The following is a 17225-nucleotide window of genomic DNA, read 5'->3' as shown; positions in this document are numbered from 1 at the left end:
AAAATTTCAGAAAGAAATATTTGGAAGGGACATGGAGTACTGATTTTTCATTTTGCTAAGTAAGACATTAAAATACACACTCGCACATATGCACACATGTGCGCACACACACACGTATGACTATAACTGCTCATTACTGCCATTCCAACAAAAAATGCCATTTAAGTTTCTTAAAATAGAAAGGATGTGGTCCTCAGAATAAAAGGACAGTCATTTATACTGAATGCATTTAGTTTTAAAAACACAACATTTCCCTATTTTTTTTTTTTTTTCTTTTCTCATTTTGTCTTGAGCCAGTGAAAGCTCTGGGTACCAGACTTCTGACAGATTTTAGGGAAGCAGTTTTAGGAACAACAGGGATAACACAATGAATGTCTACTGAGTGCCAAATGGGAGTCTGACAGACTCTATTCTCTAACTGTGTGACTTTGGGCAAATGACTGAACCTCTCTGAATTCTAGTTCTCCCACCTGTAAAGGCAGGGATGATATCATTTGCCCTGTAGAGGGGCACAGTGCGGGTAAGGGTGCTGTGCGGATCTCATTCATTCCTTTCTCTAGGGAGACACTGGTTCTAGGAAACTGCCCTCCTCCCAGCCTTCCTCCATGTGGACTGGACCAAGAGCCTGGGCAGGACGGGGCATATTTCTAGCTGCACTTCAGAAGCACAATTAAGTTTGGCCCCCAGGGTTGTCCTTACAGGGACTCCTAGGCACAGGGAGGACTGGTGCTACGCTGGCTACACAAGAATCCCCTGGCAAAACTTGACCTCATGACAGAAGAAGCTGATACAGTAGAGCTCTGGTGAGGTCCAAGAATCTGCTTTAAACAAAACAACGCTGCCAGATGTTTCCCAGGAGCAGCTAGGTTTGCAGTTGCTCCTGGCCCACTGTTTTTGGATCAGACACACTACTTACTCCAGACAGTCAATGGGTCATTCCAAGTGTGGCATCTCAGGCTGAGGAAGACACTGGGAGGAATGATCTTGGCTTGCCTGGTCTTCCAACCCTCAAAATGGTACCCAGGTGGCTCTATCCAAAGACTTGAGGTTCTTTTGGACACACTTCTTCTTTCCACCAGCCCTCCTTCACCATCACCAGTCCATCCCTAAACCCTGTCTACTTCTCAGCACCTCCACTGCCCGCTGACCGGCCGAAACCACCGCCATCATGCTCACTGCGCTTACCAGGCCGCCTCCTTGCCTCATCTCCAGCTGTCTCCACCCAGTAGCCTCAGTTATCGTTCTGTGTGGTCCTGGGGTTGAACACAGGGCCTCCACAGAGAGCTTCATCCCAGCAGCCCTTTTTCTGAGATCAGGTCTCAGTAAGACGCCAAGTTGTCCAGGGAGGACTTAAATTTGTCATTTTTCTGCCTCATCCTCCCAGAATGCACCACCACTCTACAGACGCAATTCAGATCATTCTGTCTGCATCAAATCCTTCCATAGTGGCCAATGCACTTAAGATAAAATCTAGAGTGACCTAGAAGTCTCTGCAGGATCTGTCTGCCAGGCTTTGTTATCCTTCAGCAGCTCCTGCCGCAGGACTTTTAGGCATGACTTTCCTCTTGCGGGGACCCCTTTTCTACCTGCTCCTTGCATTCAATTAGCTGCCTCAAACTTTTAGGGTTCTACCTAAATGTCACTCTCCTGGGGACCTCATGATAGACCGATCCCTGTTATGTAACTTTAATAACATCTCTCCCCTATTCTTCAAGTCAAATATCACAATTTGAACTCATGTTTGCTTTTAAAAAAATGCCTGCATTCCCCAGTGGAACTAAAGTCTATAGAATTTAAATATTTTGCTCACCATTGTTTCTCCAGTAAAAAGGCTGGACACAGCAGCTACTCAATAAATCTCTATTTACCCAGTGAATGATTGCGTGATTAAAGATGTGGACCCACATTCATAGCAGAAGGGCAAGGTCCCTCTGAGTTTCTCTCATTCTGGTTGGGTGAGTGATTATGTGCCCTGCCTGAGAGACCCTTAGCACACACCAAGGAGGAGGTGTGGAGAAGATTTTGCCCTGAGTGTGAACACGGGTGGTCTGCCTTGACATTTTGTGTTTTTTTTTTTCCAGGAGGTTGCAACAGAGAAACATGCCTAGCTTTTGATAAGGCGACTCTAGGCTTCCTGGAGAACATTTTCTGTGGCAGCAAGGTGCGGCCAGAGAGCAGACAAGGCCAGACCTCTCCTAGGTGCAGTGGAACAGGTATGGTCTCTTCTAGCAGTCTTTGACTCAACTCCTGGCCTTGCTGGGTGACCTTGGAGAATCTAGCTTTGCTGAACTTCGATGTATTTATCTGAAGAGAGAAGCACTTACTCTCCCATGTCAAGGTAGCTCTGTGAGAACTAATGAGGTAATGTCTGAGCAGAATGTCTGGCGTATAGTGTGTTCAGTAATTATATATGGATTATGCAGGCCAGGACTGTTTGCTTTTGGTTCAACAACCCAGTGACTAGTACAGAGCTTAGCATATAGTAGGTGCTTTAGGAAATATTTATTAAAGATTTACGTAACAGGAAAATATATTTTACATTAGTAAGATTTCCGTGCTCCAGGTGAAGATTTCTGTGTGCAAAAATTTCCCCCTCCACCAGATACTCAAACCAATTACTTTCCTTGTAGGCAACTTAGATCCCTGTGCTCTGAAGCCTCTGAGTTGGAGAATTAACATGTGTGTTTGTAGGAGCGGCTCTGTCCCGAGTCATCATCGTGACCCTCATTTTCCCTTGTGCCTGTGGAGGGTGGATGTTCATCAGCCCCCGTCTGAGGGAGAGGGCTGCGGAATCAAATCAGTGGAGAGAGGGATTCCTATTTGGTTCCAGTACTATAGAGAGTACAACTGTTTCTTTGAAATCGACCTTCATTTATTTGGAGGGGAAAGCAGTTAGTTCAATAATGGCTTCCTGGTGCCTTTCAGCATTTTAAAAGACGGAAGAAAGATTTGGAGCAAGGCAAAGTTCCAGTGTTTTCTAAACAACTCACTAAGCCCAGCCACGAGTTGGCTGCTCAGTACTTCCTGCTACCCCGCCTCACTGCCCCCCACGCCGCGGTGCACATCCCTCAATGGCCCTGCCATGTCTGGAGACCCTGACAGGCCATCCCCAGGCGGGTGGGAGTTGGTCTTCATTGTAATGCCAGGCAGCTAAAGAGTCCCTTGGACATCTTGCACATGGCCCATAGAGTAGAAATACTGCTGCGTTCTATTCCAATTGTTTCCTGTCCCTCCCTGGCCTGACTCCAGGGGCCAAAGAATGAGGTCCTTGTGTGGCGGCATCCATCTCTGCTCCTCGGTAAGTGAGCACTGGTGCCTGGTCCAAGTTGGTCTGCAGCCACACACAGGTCAAGGGGTGGGTAGGAGGTGAGGAGAGCGTCCCAGGTAGGGAGGGTACAGCAGGAGACATGAAGCCCTGCTCTCCAGGCAGCCCCACCCTGCTCCCCAAAATAAAAATAATAGTGGAAGAAAAACAAATAGGGCTCCTAAACATGATCCAGTGAGGGCATGGCTATTTTTCCTCCTCCCCAGAAGGAATCCCAACCCTTCTCTCCTATGGAGAAAACAAACACAGCTATGGAAATCTTGTACCACCAGGCACCTGAAAGTCTAGCACCAGTGGAAGTTACTTGTACCTGCAGTTCTCTGTTTGCTGTCATTGTCTTCCCCTAGATCTGCTTTCACCCCTTCTGCGTGGAAAGCCCTCATGGAAAATTTAGAATTTGGAACCTTCTTTAGATTCCAAAGGAGCTATTGTTCTTCACCAAGCTACTTTTATTTGGGTGTTATTTTAATTCAGAGGAAGTGAAAACCCACATCTCCATTTCGCTGGGATGTTCTTCCTCAGTGATTAAGAAAACATTAATTAAGTGGCTTCTCTGCTTGAACCCTTGAGCACCTTTTGGAGCCTGTCCCAAGCCCCTGGCTGGGAGTCCATATTCCTCACCTCACCTGTTGGGTTTCCAAGGAAGGAGGAGGTGAATGGCGCCAGCTCTGGGACAGTGCATTAGAAGGTCTTCAGGAGGTCATGCAGTAGACAGTTTCCATAGCAAGGAGAGGGCAAACACACTACTCTGAGATCATTCGAGGGACAAGAACCTCTCATTTCCTATGGCAATGGAGCCAAGGACCTGAGATGCTAGGGGATCTAGGGCTGAGAAAGCACAGACTGAAAGGAGAGCAACAGTGGCCACAATGTGAGAGAGAACAATGAGCTTGATGACTTGCAGTGCAGGACCCAGAGAGAAGCCACGGCATCCTACAACACTGTGTCGCTGGGGAATACCCAGGCTTTGCAGCACTCAGACCTTGGCATTGAGGATGTAAGATTCTAAAGGGAGCCGAGTGATCCTCTGGCCAGTGAACCTCAAAGCCTGGTCTGTGGACCACCTCTTCAGAATCATGTGGGGCTGATAAGACAGGCAGATTCCTGGGGTTCACTGGGTTTTACCGAACCAGATGCTCTGTATGTTGGCTACATATTTTATCAAGTTTCCCAGGTGATTCTGATGCTTAGTAAAGTTTGAGATCCTGCAATATACTTCAGGCCTCCTATTGTCCAGACATGAGAGCTGAAGTGCAGAAAGGTAAATCAACAATTCTAGGGACACAGAGTTAGTTGACGGCAAAACTCAAATGAGACTCTTTTTCCTGACTGCTGCAGCGGGGAGTTTTCTATTTTAACATGCTGGAAGCTCCCTACCAGTTTGGAGTTTGTTTCTCCGGCATCCTAAAGCCAAACCCTGCACCTCTGATCATTTCTGTATCCTCCTGGGGTCTTTCCTTCTTTAGTGTGCTCTGGTCATAGCCTCTGTGGGCTGGAGGACAGGGGCAGAAAGAAGAAAGACCTAGTTCTCTCCTGACGCTTTTGGAATAGGTGTGGGATTGATAAATGAGTAGAGAAGGAGAAAATACACTATTGTTCCTGAGGGGGTGACTGTTTGTAGTACTCATAGCTAGCTTTCACTGAGCATTTTGTTTGTGCGCCAGATACTGTACTAGGGTCCATGTATTGGTGCAAAGTCCACAGAGAAAATACTAATTAGCTCTATTTCGTAGAGGAAGAAACTGAGGCTCACACGGGATTAGTCATTTGCACAAGGTCATGTAGCTAATAAGTGAGATCTCCTCTACCTATGACCATGATCTTTGTACCACCCAATGCAAAGCGATGGGAACCATCAGCCACTGTCAATCCAGCCATCCCGCAAAAGGACCTTGGGACCTTGGAAAAGAGAAGCAAGCTCCTCTGCAGTGGGATGTGCTTGCACCTATGGTAGAACTTCAAGCTTTTTCCACTTAACACTTGGCATTGAAATGTTTCTTACAGGTATTAAGCCTGCCAGCCTGCTTTAGAAAAAGATGACATGCAGAAAGTAGGTTAAACAGCTTTTTTCCCATTCTGTCTTTTAAAAACAGAAACTCCTGATATTCGTTTGCTCTCCTTCCATTCATCTTTTCTCTTGAAAGCAGTGTAGCTTCCGAACTTTAGTTGCCAGAGGTTTTGGTTACATTTAGTGACAACCAAGGCCCTGGTGAGATTGCAGGCATGTGTGGTCTGTGGCAGGTAGCAGCTGCCAGCTCTCCTGATGCTGTGGCACACGACTATGCCATGATCACCTCCCTCCATTCATTTTCTGTAGTGTTCTCCAGGGAGAGCAGAAGAAAGCAGAGCAGATCAGTGTTTCAGGGAAGGGAGGGGGTTTCCCAAAGCCATAAGGGCAGTGTGCCACAGTACCCTCCTCTAGGAGGGTCACAGTACCCTCCCTGATGAGACCTTGGCTTCTTTCTTAGATGAAATCAGCCCTTGGAACAATTTAGTTAGTAGGACCACCAAGCAAAATAAGATGGACACATTTCTGTGATAGAAGGATGCACTGCATTCTACCTTGTCAGACTGGGCATCTTGCAGCTGAAGATGAGGGTCAGGTATAATCTAATTCTGGACGTTCCATAAATCACCAGACTTAGGAGCGTTTTGTGGAGAACACTGAGAATGTGTGACCCTCTAGTCATCTTTTCATTTAAATCTCAAGCTTCAGATAACTGAAGGGCCCAGTCAGGCTGTGTGGCTGTCAGATGCTCTTATTAACTGATAATGAAGGCAGTGTGATGAGGTGCTAGCCGGCAGTGATGGTGACGGAGGAGGGAGAGACTGCAGCTTCTGCAAAGCTCCCGAGAAACGTGAGCCCTGGAAATACTGAATGAACGCTGCCTCTCTGTGAACAGGCTGCCTCCCTGCTTCCCAAATGCCGCGTCTGCAGTAACTACAAACTATTTGGTATGCTGCGTTAGTGACGCTGCCTTAGCCAACACATCATTACTACTGAAATAACGCTGGTGTGATGCTCAAGTCCAGTATCCTTTTTAATTATTAAACCAAGGCTGGCTGGCAAGTGAGTCATTCCACATCCCACATCTTCGTCCTGTGGTTCTATTTCAAGTGCCTGGTACCTTACCACTAACACCTGAGTTGGTTCTTAGCCAGCTGCCTAATCTGCAAAGCCTTTGCAGAACAAACAATATTATCCAATCTCCAAACACACACTGACTGCATTAAAACAACAAAACCCACACGGAAACTTTAGTGTAAGCTCATCGGGAAACCCAAGATCCGAACACGTCCAGGTCCCCTCTGCCCGTCCCCAACTTACCAAGTGGGAGAGCGATGAAGAAGGGAAGCCAGCACAAGATGAACATACCGACCACAATGCCCAAGGTCTTGGCAGCTTTCTTTTCCCTGGAGAATTTAAAAAGTTTGACAGCTATGGAGCTCCTGGGGTTGTGGCCCTTGGCCTTGGTACTGCTGAGCGTGTCCTCGTGAAAGTTCTTGGAGTGGATCCTCAGGGTCAGCTCCTTGGAGTTAGACATCTCCTTCATGACGCCCGCCTCCAGGTTCTTCGTGGTCCTCTTGGCCACGATGTAGACGCGGCAGTACATGACCAGAATGACCGCCAGAGGGATGTAGAAGGAGCCCAGGGAGGAGAAGAGGGCGTAGAAGGGTTCTTCGGTGACCCCGCATTCTTTGTCATCATTGGGCGCCGGCTCCTTCCAGCCAAGGAGAGGCCCGATGGAGATCACCGTGGACAGCACCCAGACGCTGAGGAGCGCCAAGATGGCCTTCCTCCGGGTGACCAGCGTGGGGTACTGCAGAGAGTAGCGCACCCCAATGTAGCGGTCGATGGAGATGGCGCACAGGCTCAGAATGGAGGCTGTGCAGCACAGGACGTCTACAGCTGCCCAGATGTCACAGAAGATCCGTCCCAGCACCCAGTAGCCTAGCACCTCCAGGGCCGCGGAGAAGGGCAGGACAGTGAAACTCAGCAGCAGGTCGGCGATGGCCAGGTTGACAATGAAGTAGTTGGTGGGCGTCCGCAGGTGCCGGTTGCAGGCCACGGACAAGATGACTAGGATGTTGCCCACGATGGCAAACAGGATGAAGGCGCCCAGCACCAGGCCCACAGAGATGGCCCTGGTGATGTCCAGCTGGGGCAGTGTGGAGTTGCTCGAGGTCTGGTTGGGGCCACTGAAGTTGGCATCTTTCAACTCTCCCCAGTGGGCAGGTGCTGATGTGTTGTGGCCGGCGTCCAGATCGGGATTCATTTTAGAGTCCGCCCTCCATAGCCAGGGAGGTGATGGGGCTCCAAGGGCTGCAGGCAGGGCTCTTCAGCTGCCCCGAAACTTTGCTTCCCCCGCGGTCTTCTTCCCAGAGGCGCCCTCCCGGCCAGGAATCATCTCCCCCGGGCAGCCCAGCCCGGCAGCAGCACGTCGCCTGCCCGCACCGAGCCGCTCCTTGCCTGTCAGAGGGAGGAGGAGAGAGGGGACGAGGCGGCAGCTCCAAGTTTAATGGTCCACGTCAGGCGCGCCGGCCGGGCCGGGCTCGCAGGGGAGCGCAGGGAGCCGCGGGCGGGCAGGGGGCGCGGCGGAGCCGGCCCGGCCGGGTCTGCGGGGAGCGCGGCGCCGCCTCCACCCGGCGAGCGCAGCGCCGAGGAGGGTCTGCTCTCAATGAGCCGCCTCTGGGCTGACTGCTCGGCGGTGACATCAGGCGGGGGAGCCCGGCGCCCTGACTCCGCGCGGCACTAGGGGGCAATGCGGGCCCAGCCACGAGCCGCAGCCCCGACGCCGCCGCCTCCCTGGTCCGCGCCCGCATCTCCGGGCAGCCCTCGGCGGGGGTGGGGTGCGGGCGGAGGAGGGACCGGGAGCGGGGATCCCCGGCTTCCATCCTGGGGCGGCCCGCGGGGGTTATTGCCCCTGCTAGTCCCTCTTCGGGTTCAAAAGTGGGCTGGGGGTCCTTACCTCTGATGGGGGCTCCTGGAGTCAGGCCGCGGAGCTGGCTCCTTGTCTGACCCCTAAAACAGGAAGAATCCAGGGTTAGGCAGGTGGTAGGACCTCGAGTCACATCGGAGCCAGCCCTCATCCTTCACCTGTCTGGTGCGATCTCTTTGGTCTGGTCAAACCTGGAATCCTTATTTATTCGTTCCTTCCTCCATTCACGCCTTCCTGCACTCGTGCATCCAGTGAGTGGGTACTGAGCACCCACTCCCCGGCCGTGCTTCTGTTCTAGGCTTTGTAGGTGCAAAGACCTGTGTGGTCTAGGACCTTACCGCTTAGTGAGGAGACAGACAGTAAGCACAAATAAGCAAAGTGTGAGGCGTCCAGCTGATGACAGGTGTTCGAAAAGAAGAAGTGAGGAGAGGAAAGTGCCTTGCAGGCTTGGGGAGGGGGTTGAAATTTTTGGCGATGTCACTGAATCGCTGCTTGGGTCAGGAAGGAAAAAGCTACTTGGCTGTAGTGGGGAGGGGGGCACCACACATCCGGGGAAGGGATTGAGGGGATCGTGGTTGTCTGCTGATCTTTTCTCCTTTCTGCCTTGTACTCATGTTGGACAGGCAGATCCAGGGACGTATTCTGCATAGGTGGATGAGTGGTACTTAGAGAAAGTATAAGCTCCTCCGCCAAAGGCCAAGAAAGAGCCTTCTGTTAGTTTAATGTTACCCAACTCATATTGTCTTAGAGAGTGTACTAAGTTCTCACTGCTTTTTCTCATGACCCTAGGAGAGAAGAACTATTTTAACCCTCATTTGTATTTTGTGGAGAGGCCACCAATTTCCGTGAACTTGAACTCTTTTTCTCAGGTTCACATAGCTGCCAAGGAGAGGAACTGGGACTCGAACCCACTGTGGAGTCAATTCCAAAGGTGAGCGCTTGGCTGCCACCTCACATTTTGGCGGCGGGCAAGGTAGGGGGTGGAGTGACCGTCACCGTAGCATCTGCGTGCTACATGGTAAATTTGGAGGTCCACGCTATTGTACTGGGAGGGCACTCAAATTTACTGAGTTCTTGTAGATTGCCAAGCATTTACTTATTTTCTTTTATTCTTCATAACTATTCTTTGAGAGGGGTATGATCATTTTTCATGAATGTATGAGAAATGGGCTTAGAGAGGGTAGATTCTTGAGGTCATTGTTACGGTTTGTGTCTGGGTGTCCCCCCAAAGCATCATGCGGCCATGGGGCAGGCTTTTAGAGTTTGATTGATTATGGGTGTGAGAGCTACACCCACCCTGGGGTGGATAGTTTGCATATGTAAGGGAGAGGAAGAGGCTGCTTGCCGCCATTCCTCCCTTGTGTGCTTGTTGCTTTTGCTGTGTTCTGCTGCCATGAGCTGTAGCCCTCTGCCATGTGCCACTCTGCCTTGTAACCTGCCAAGTATGGACTGAAACCTCCACAAACTGTAAGCAAAATAAAGCTTTCCTTCCTTAATTTTGGGCATCAAGTATTTTGTCCCAGCAATAAGAGAAAGGTAACCAAGACAGTCAAACAGCTAGTGACATTTGGAGGGTGGGCAGGGCAGTTGGAGACTGAAGAGTCAAGTCTGACACCTTCTTATACTCCAGGCTATGAGCCTGTCCCGCTGTTGCTGTCGTTGATAATTGTTACAAGCTGGAGTTAAGGGGCAAGGAAAGCAGAGGCCTCTCGGACTGATTTACATCCATGCTTCTTAATATCCTTTTACTTTTATTTTTGAGAAGGAAGGGCAGGTGGTCATCACACACCTGACATTTTAACTTTCTCCCACTAAATGCAGACCGCCCAAATGCACAAAATAGGTAATTTCAAGGAATTTCCCTAAAGTTAAAAAAAAAAAAAATCTGTGCTCTGAAAACAAAATTTTTTTCTAGCCTAAATTTTACTTGAAGATTTTAAAATAAGACATCTTCAAGGGCTCTCAGAATCCAAGTTTTCCTTTTTCGTTCTTTGTTTTTTTTTGAGACAGAGTCTCACTATGTAGGCCAGGCTGCACTCGAACTGACTATGTAGCCCAGGCCGGCTTTGAACTCGTAATTCTCCTGCCTCTGCCTCTCAAGTGCTGGGATTACAGGCAGGGGCCACCACTCCAGGCTTGCTAAGTTTTCTTATTTGCCCACTGCGGAACTGGTGAAGCGGCAAAGGAAGTTGGCAAGCTGCCACAGCTGGTTAGGGCATTGCTGGTTATCAAACCTTGCACCCCTGGTATATAGCAGGGGGCTCCTCCCTGATGCAGAGAAAGCCTCCCAGGACGGCCACTCATGGCGTTCACAGTGGAGTGGGAGACTGGGACAGCTCTCTGCCAGCGATCTTAATGAAAAAGAGAGGTTATTTTTGGTCTTGGATGGCTTAGGTACTAATCTGAAGACAGGGACTGGCCCAGGTGATCTAAATGCTGAAGCTCCAGGTGGTCAGCTTCTTGTGCTGGATAAAGTGGTCCCTGGAGGCAACCCTGATGCCCTCCTGTCATGCATCTTCCATATTAGGTGGGAAGTTGGTGTCATCCACTCAGCTCTCACCACTCCCAGCTCTTTTCAAGGCTGGTGTGAAGAAGCTTCTCCTGGACTGCTTCATGCCCAAGGCACAGAGGGATGAGGATGAGAAGGCCAGGGAGCTGGCACAAAGCTGGTGATTAGCACACGGCAGGGATGTGAGGAGGGACAGGGTGACACACAGCGGAGGGCAAGTTCTAAGTCCACATTTCGATGTGTGGCCCATTTCCCACTTCCCTGGGCATTAATTTCACCAGCTATTGAACAGCCAGCATCACACCATTGAAGTTACAGAGGCCATGACTACATAATCGCAGTAACCCGCTGCAATGTGAGTGCTCAGCCTATCAGACATTTTTCTATGGTGGCAAAAGCCCAGGAAGGGGAAAAAAAGAGCAAATCTGAGATTCAGAGTTGGTTTGTCTTTATTATGAAAAAGAATAGTTTGTTGTTTAAGTGAGAACTTGTGCCTTGATTCAGGTGTCAGATGTGGAGGAGATTATTGAGCTACATAGACAAGTTCAGAATCCTTGCAGGTTTCAGACACGTTGTCATTTGCCAGCATCTTTTGCAAAGGCAAAACAAACCTCCTATCATAAAGCTCATGGGCATTATCCTGAGTAGCAGTCATATAACAGGACCCCACTAGACAACCTCTGTGACTGTCATTTTCTTGTCCTCTTTCCCTCCCCTCTCGGAAATGCCTCTTAACTCTTCTAGCTGAGTTTTGACCCATGGAACTGACCATTTTGTTTAGGTGTCATGAGGATACAGACAATATTTCATTTTCTCGATACTCCCTGGGGCAAAGCCAAGCACAGAGCTCTGACTCACTCAAGGCTGGGAGAAGAAGAATCTTTTCATTATCCATCTTATTACATTAGAAACCTCTGATGCTGCAAACTCCCCTTGTTGTGAGACAGCCTTTTAGGAGAAGCTGTCACTGAATTTGTCTGGTGGGGAAACTGAGGCTGGCAGATTGTGGAATCTGCTAGGGCACCTTGGTAGGAGATCTGTCAGATTCGATCATGGGGTTTTGCACAAGCTTCTTTCTCTATCTCTCTCCAGCTTCCAACCTAACTAGACAAACACAGGAGCATGTACTTCTGGCAAGGCACTGCACTTGCGCTGTGGGTGAATCCAAGATGAGTTAACTAAGCAAAGGATAACCTAGCACTGAGCAAGATCCTCTGGGAGATGGTAACAGTACCGCCCCTTTCAGAGAGCACCTACTCTGTGCCAAGCCTTGTGCTGGGTACTCTGTGTACATATACTCAAATCTCCGTGATAGTGCAAGGGACGCATCATCCCCATTTTACAAATGAGGAAACTGAGGTTCAGAGAGATTCTGTGACGTGGCCAAGTCCATTCAGTGAGTAAGCAGCATTGATATTCAGAGCATTATTATCCAGCTCCAGACCTTGCATCCTTCTCTCTGCGCTAGACTGAGATTTAAAAAAAAAAAAAAGCAGCAGAAGGCTCTGTGTTCGCCTGAAGGAAATTACAGCAGAAAACGGAATGTGATCAGGGTCCTGAGTGAGGCAGAGGTCAGGGAGGCAGAGGTCAGGGAGGGGAGGGAAGTCAGAGAGAAGTCCTGCAGAGGTGCTCCTAGGCCGGTCTTCCCTGCCTCCCAGGCAGGGCTTGGTCTGCCAAGGAGTTGAGAGCTGACTTGGATTCTAATCCTGTTTCCATCCTTTAATAGCTACTGTTGTGACCTTGGACAGGAGAGTCAAGTGATTAAGAGCTGGAACTCTGGCATCCGATAGACCTGGGTTTATGTCCCAGTTCCACTAATCTATTTTCTATTTGCCCTTGGACAAGTCACATAACCACTTTGGGCCCTTGGTTTCCTTATCTGTGTGTCGAAGATCCTAACAGTCCCTATCTCATAGGGCAATGGCTGAGGATTAAACATGATAATGTGTGCCAGGTACCCAGTGCAGAGTGATACAGTAGTAGTAATATCATCGGCCAATAATTATTAGGTGTTTACTAGGTGCTAGGCATTAGGCCAGGATACCTTATGTACATTATCTCATGTAAACCTCATAAGAATATTTCAAGGTGCATGTTATTATTATGGACATTTTACAGATGAGAAAACTGAGGTTTGGAGTGGTTAAATCACTTGCACGAGGTCACAGAGCTAACATATAAAATGGGATATAAAACACCCAATACATGAGGCTAAAAAAAGAAAAATTAACAGGAGGTGTGAGGCGTCTGTTCCATAAAGGTACCCTAGGGTCTGTGGGGATACAAAGGAAGGTTTCTGTCCCTCTGTCCCTCTGGGTAAGAGAAGACAAGTGTCCTTTCTTCTGGGCGGGCACACTGGCTGCAGTGAGAGGCATTTCTTCTACCTCCAAAGCAGCAGCCCATGTTGGCTCCCAAGAGTGAGGAGTTATAGCTCCCTTTGCACAAAACTGCTTTTGTCTGTGGTAATTACAACTTGTCGCTCTTTGGTGAGCATGGATTTCCCCAACCTAGCAGTGCAGGTCACACAGTGCTCCCTGATAGGGTAGAGAGAGCTCCATGGCAGCTCTTTGCAGCAGGCTGGTAGAGATTAATTGCCAAGTCATCCAGGGCCTGAATTCATATCACATTCTAGGGAGAGCCTGGAGTGCTGACCTGGGGGCCAGGGTATAAGGGCATGGAATCTGAAAGGCTTGCTGTCTCTGGAACCAGACAGGTCCCTTCTTATGCCCCACTAGCAACTAAGTCAGGGAGCAGTGCCAGGATTAACTCTCTAACCACATGGGCTGAAATTGTCAAAGGTTATGGCAACAATCTCCTTACGGTTGGCTTTTCAATGTCCTGGCCTCTCTGGGCTCCATGGCTGCAAGTCAGAATCACGAACTTCTGAAATGCCAGAATGAAAAACTCTAGAGATAATCTAGTCCATGCAAACTACAGCCTATGGATTAAATCCAGCCTTGCACCTGTTTTTGTAAATAAAGTTTTATTGGAACAGAGCCACACTCATTTGTTTGCATATTGTCTGTGACTACTTTCATGCTGGAATGGCAGAGCTGAGTAATTGCAACAGAGGCCATCTGTCTTGCAGAGTCTGAAATATTTACTCTCTGGCCCTTTGCAGAAAGACTTTGTTAACTCTTCATCTAATCTAACACTTATTGTACTTGTGGGGACCTAAAGGCTGGGAAGGGGAAGGAGTTTGCCCGAGAAAAAAACCAGAGTCCGTAGCCAGGACATCTGACATTATGAACCACTCTTTTTTTTCCCCACGCATCATGTGTTTCTGCACCATGGTGCCAGCTCTGAGTTTGAATCCCAGGTTTAGTTGCCCAGATGCATGATCTTGGGCAAGCTATATAAACTTTTCCAGCCTCCATTTCTCTTCTGTGCCTCGGAAATTGTTCTCCCAGTTTCTTCAGCTAATGGAATTACTGGATCAAGATGAGAATTAAATGTGCTATAGTCCATAATGCTTAGGCTGTGATCTGGTTCATAAACAATCCAAAAACTCTCAACAGAAGACCGGGATTATAGGCACATGCTTATAATCCCACACTCAGTGAGGCTGAAGCAGGATGGCCAGTCTGAGCCCAACTTGGGCAACTTAGCAACTTAGAATAAGAAATTAAAACAAGGGCTGGAGATCTACCTCAGTGTGAAGGTCCTAGGTTCAGTGCCCAGGAGTGTGGAAAAAAAAGACTGCTACTCTAATTCTATGAATTTTACCTTTAATTTTATGTCTATCTATGAACCTATCTATTTTTCCTTACTCCAAATTTGCCAAGAGAAAGGGCTATCCTTCATCAGGGGTTCTTTCAGTGTCCTCAAGTGTCCTATTTAGAATCTGCTGAAAACAGTATCTATGTCGCTTTACCCTCCATTTTTCCTGAATTTCTTATCGGAGCTTCCTTGGTGCCAAGTTCTTGGCAAGGCCCCTTGATCAATTGATCTCCAGCCCGTTACTTCTTATTTTTGTTAGCTGAGGCTCTCTCCTGCTACCGCTATCTCTTTCACTGTGGGACAACAGAAGTAATCCTGCGTTTTACCATTTATCATGGAGCAGAGCTTGAACTGAACAGAGTGAATTGATGCCAACCTCCCCTGTCCTCCCGGAGTTCGCAGTTTAAGACGAATGTAACAGGAATCTGTAGCTGAGGATGCGCAAGGGATTGTGTCTGACATTGAACGGGGATGTGAGTCAAATAAGGAAAGAAAGAAGTACGTGACACAGGTTTCAAATGTCTTCATCCTTCCTCTTTTGCGCTCTCTTAACCAAATCGTACAACCCCTTTGGGGGATTTTCGCATGTGGTGGCTACCAACTTGAGAAAGGTCTAAAAAAGGAAGTGGTGGGAATCTTTTCCTTGGGGGCATCTAAAAATTGAATCTGGACAAAGTCTTAGAGCCCAGCCTGGGAGGAGACAGACCTAGCCTCAAGGGAATGAGGCGGGGAAATGATGTCACAGTGCCGTTTCTGCTTTCTCATCTCTCCTTTCTGGAAGAGGTGACCGCGTGGGAACCTGGAGTGGGCACGAAGATGCCCGGGGAGTAGCAGGTGGCGAGACTTGGGCACTGGGGACATGGTGAGGGGGAGGGGAGGGAGAAAGAGGCGGTTTCCTTTGCCCGTCTCAAGGGTGTGTGGAGGAATGCTGGGACAGGAAGTGCCCAGTGATTCTCAGCTGCTTACTGGACACCAAATCTAAAGATCTGGGAGGTTGCCTGGAGAGTCCTGAAAAGATATGTGGAGGAAGAGGAGGTAGCTTGGTGTTTCTTTTGTGAGACTGCCCTGGTGAGCACTTGGAGAGTAGCATATGGGGAAGATTTTGTGGAAACTTCTAGACAGGAGCAACCTGGGATAATTACATCTCGCTCCATGAAGTGAACTGGAATTTCCTGGGAGGCCCCCAGGTATTTCCTTTGCCCCTAGTGCTATCCATTTGGAAGCCAATATGGCCTGCTTCCTTTGGCCTCCTTTGAATTAACTATGATGTGCTGACTGCAGTGACATACCAGGCACTGTACCAGACTCACCCACCGGCATCAACTCATTCAATCCTCTAGCAGTGCTTTGGTTGTAGATGTTATTGTGTCCATTTTACAGTGGAGGAAACTGAGGATAGAGAGATACAGTAACTTGCTCAAGATTGTCCAGACATAGGATTAGAGGAGAGGTAGGTTGAGCAGAAAGCTGATAGTTTTGAGCTCCTCAGTACCCCAAATTTGGCTGCATGCTGGCCTTCCTGAAAAGAGAAAGGATGAAAAAAGAAAAAGTGTAGACTAGAAGATTCTTAACAGACTGGAGGCACAGATCCATGGAAATAGTGTTTGGGGCTATTCTATGAGGCTGAAATTGAGGATTAAACCTCTCCTATCATGAATATATAGTATTTGCACATGGAGTATTTCCAGCTATAAAAATAAAATCCTGAGCCAGGCGTGGTGGCGCATGCCTGGAATCCCAACACTCTGGAGGCTAAGGCAGGAGGATCACTGCAAGTTCGAGGCAGCCTGGGCTACATAATGAGACCCTGTCTCAACACAAAACCAAACCAATCCAAAATGCAAACAATAAAAGACAAAAAACCAAATCAAATCAACCAACAAGCAAAAAAGACATCTTATTTTTTAGGACAACATGGATGGAAACAGGAAATATCAGGTAAAGTGAAGTAAGCTAGGTAGAGAAAGCAAATATCACACGATCTCAGTCATCTGTGGGAGCTAAAAATGTTGAGCTCATGGGAGAAGAGAGTGGAGAAGTGGCCATTTCCAAACCAGGAAGGATGGAGGGGAGGAAAGACAGAGAAAGGTTGGATACTGGGTGCCAACACAATCTGGAGGAATTACTTCTAGTGTTCTATAGCACAGTGGGGTAACTGTAGTCTACAAGAGTTTATGGCCTATTATAAAATTGACTTGGCATTTTCTTACAGAGAAGGGTTTATTTTCTTTTTGTGGGTACCGGAAATTGAACCCAGGACTTCCAGCTTGCTAGACAGGAGCTGCACTGCTGAGTAATATCCCCGGGGAATATTACCAAATTAATAGAAGAGAAAAGCCTGAAGGTTTCCAGCACATAGAAATGAAATTTGTTTCAGCAAATGGAAATGCTAATTATCATGATTTGATCAGCACATGTTGTATGTGTGCACTAAATTATCACACTGTATCCTACAAATATGTACAAGTAGTATGTGTTTATTAAAAAAAAAACCAAAGATCAACTCACCTCCTAACCCCTTCTTGAGAATCCCAAAGGAACTTATATGAGGCTGCTGCCTCACCTCTCCCAAGAGGGGGGATGGAAGTTCTGACCAAATAATTTTCTTTAAGTATTGCAAAGGTTATTGGTCCCATGATGGCAACCAAATCAAGTACTGTCATTCAGAGGAGACAGAGAGAGAGAAAGAGAGAGAGAGAGAGAGAAAGACAGAGAGAGAGAGAGAGAGAGA

At 48.2% G+C, this 17225-nt stretch overlaps 1 protein-coding gene and 1 long non-coding RNA gene across 3 annotated transcripts in view; one reads left to right on the top strand and one right to left on the bottom strand.

Annotated features, from left to right (window-relative positions):
• Window positions 1–7937, bottom strand: part of Adra1b (adrenoceptor alpha 1B) — a gene marked incomplete in the record, with an annotated part of 54225 nt that extends 46288 nt beyond the window's left edge. The window contains 1 exon segment of the mRNA XM_013506606.1: window positions 6654–7937. Coding sequence (XP_013362060.1) covers window positions 6654–7602 — 949 coding nt within the window.
• LOC106147044 overlaps window positions 1–17225 on the top strand; it is a 102511-nt gene that overhangs the window by 9124 nt on the left and 76162 nt on the right. The window contains exons 2-3 of one of the 2 annotated variants that reach the window (XR_001231738.1): window positions 2082–2213; window positions 9135–9196. This is a non-coding gene — a long non-coding RNA (uncharacterized LOC106147044). Of the gene's footprint in view, window positions 1–2081; window positions 2214–9054; window positions 9197–17225 lie in introns of both variants that reach the window. The other variant, XR_001231737.1, reaches the window with a different exon arrangement.

The sequence above is a fragment of the Chinchilla lanigera genome, unplaced genomic scaffold (assembly GCF_000276665.1).
Source record: "Chinchilla lanigera isolate Chin_1 unplaced genomic scaffold, ChiLan1.0 scaffold00007, whole genome shotgun sequence".
In the NCBI taxonomy this organism is placed as follows: domain Eukaryota; kingdom Metazoa; phylum Chordata; class Mammalia; order Rodentia; family Chinchillidae; genus Chinchilla; species Chinchilla lanigera.
Note: the sequence above shows the minus strand (reverse complement) of the source record. Positions and strands in the feature narration are given on the sequence as shown.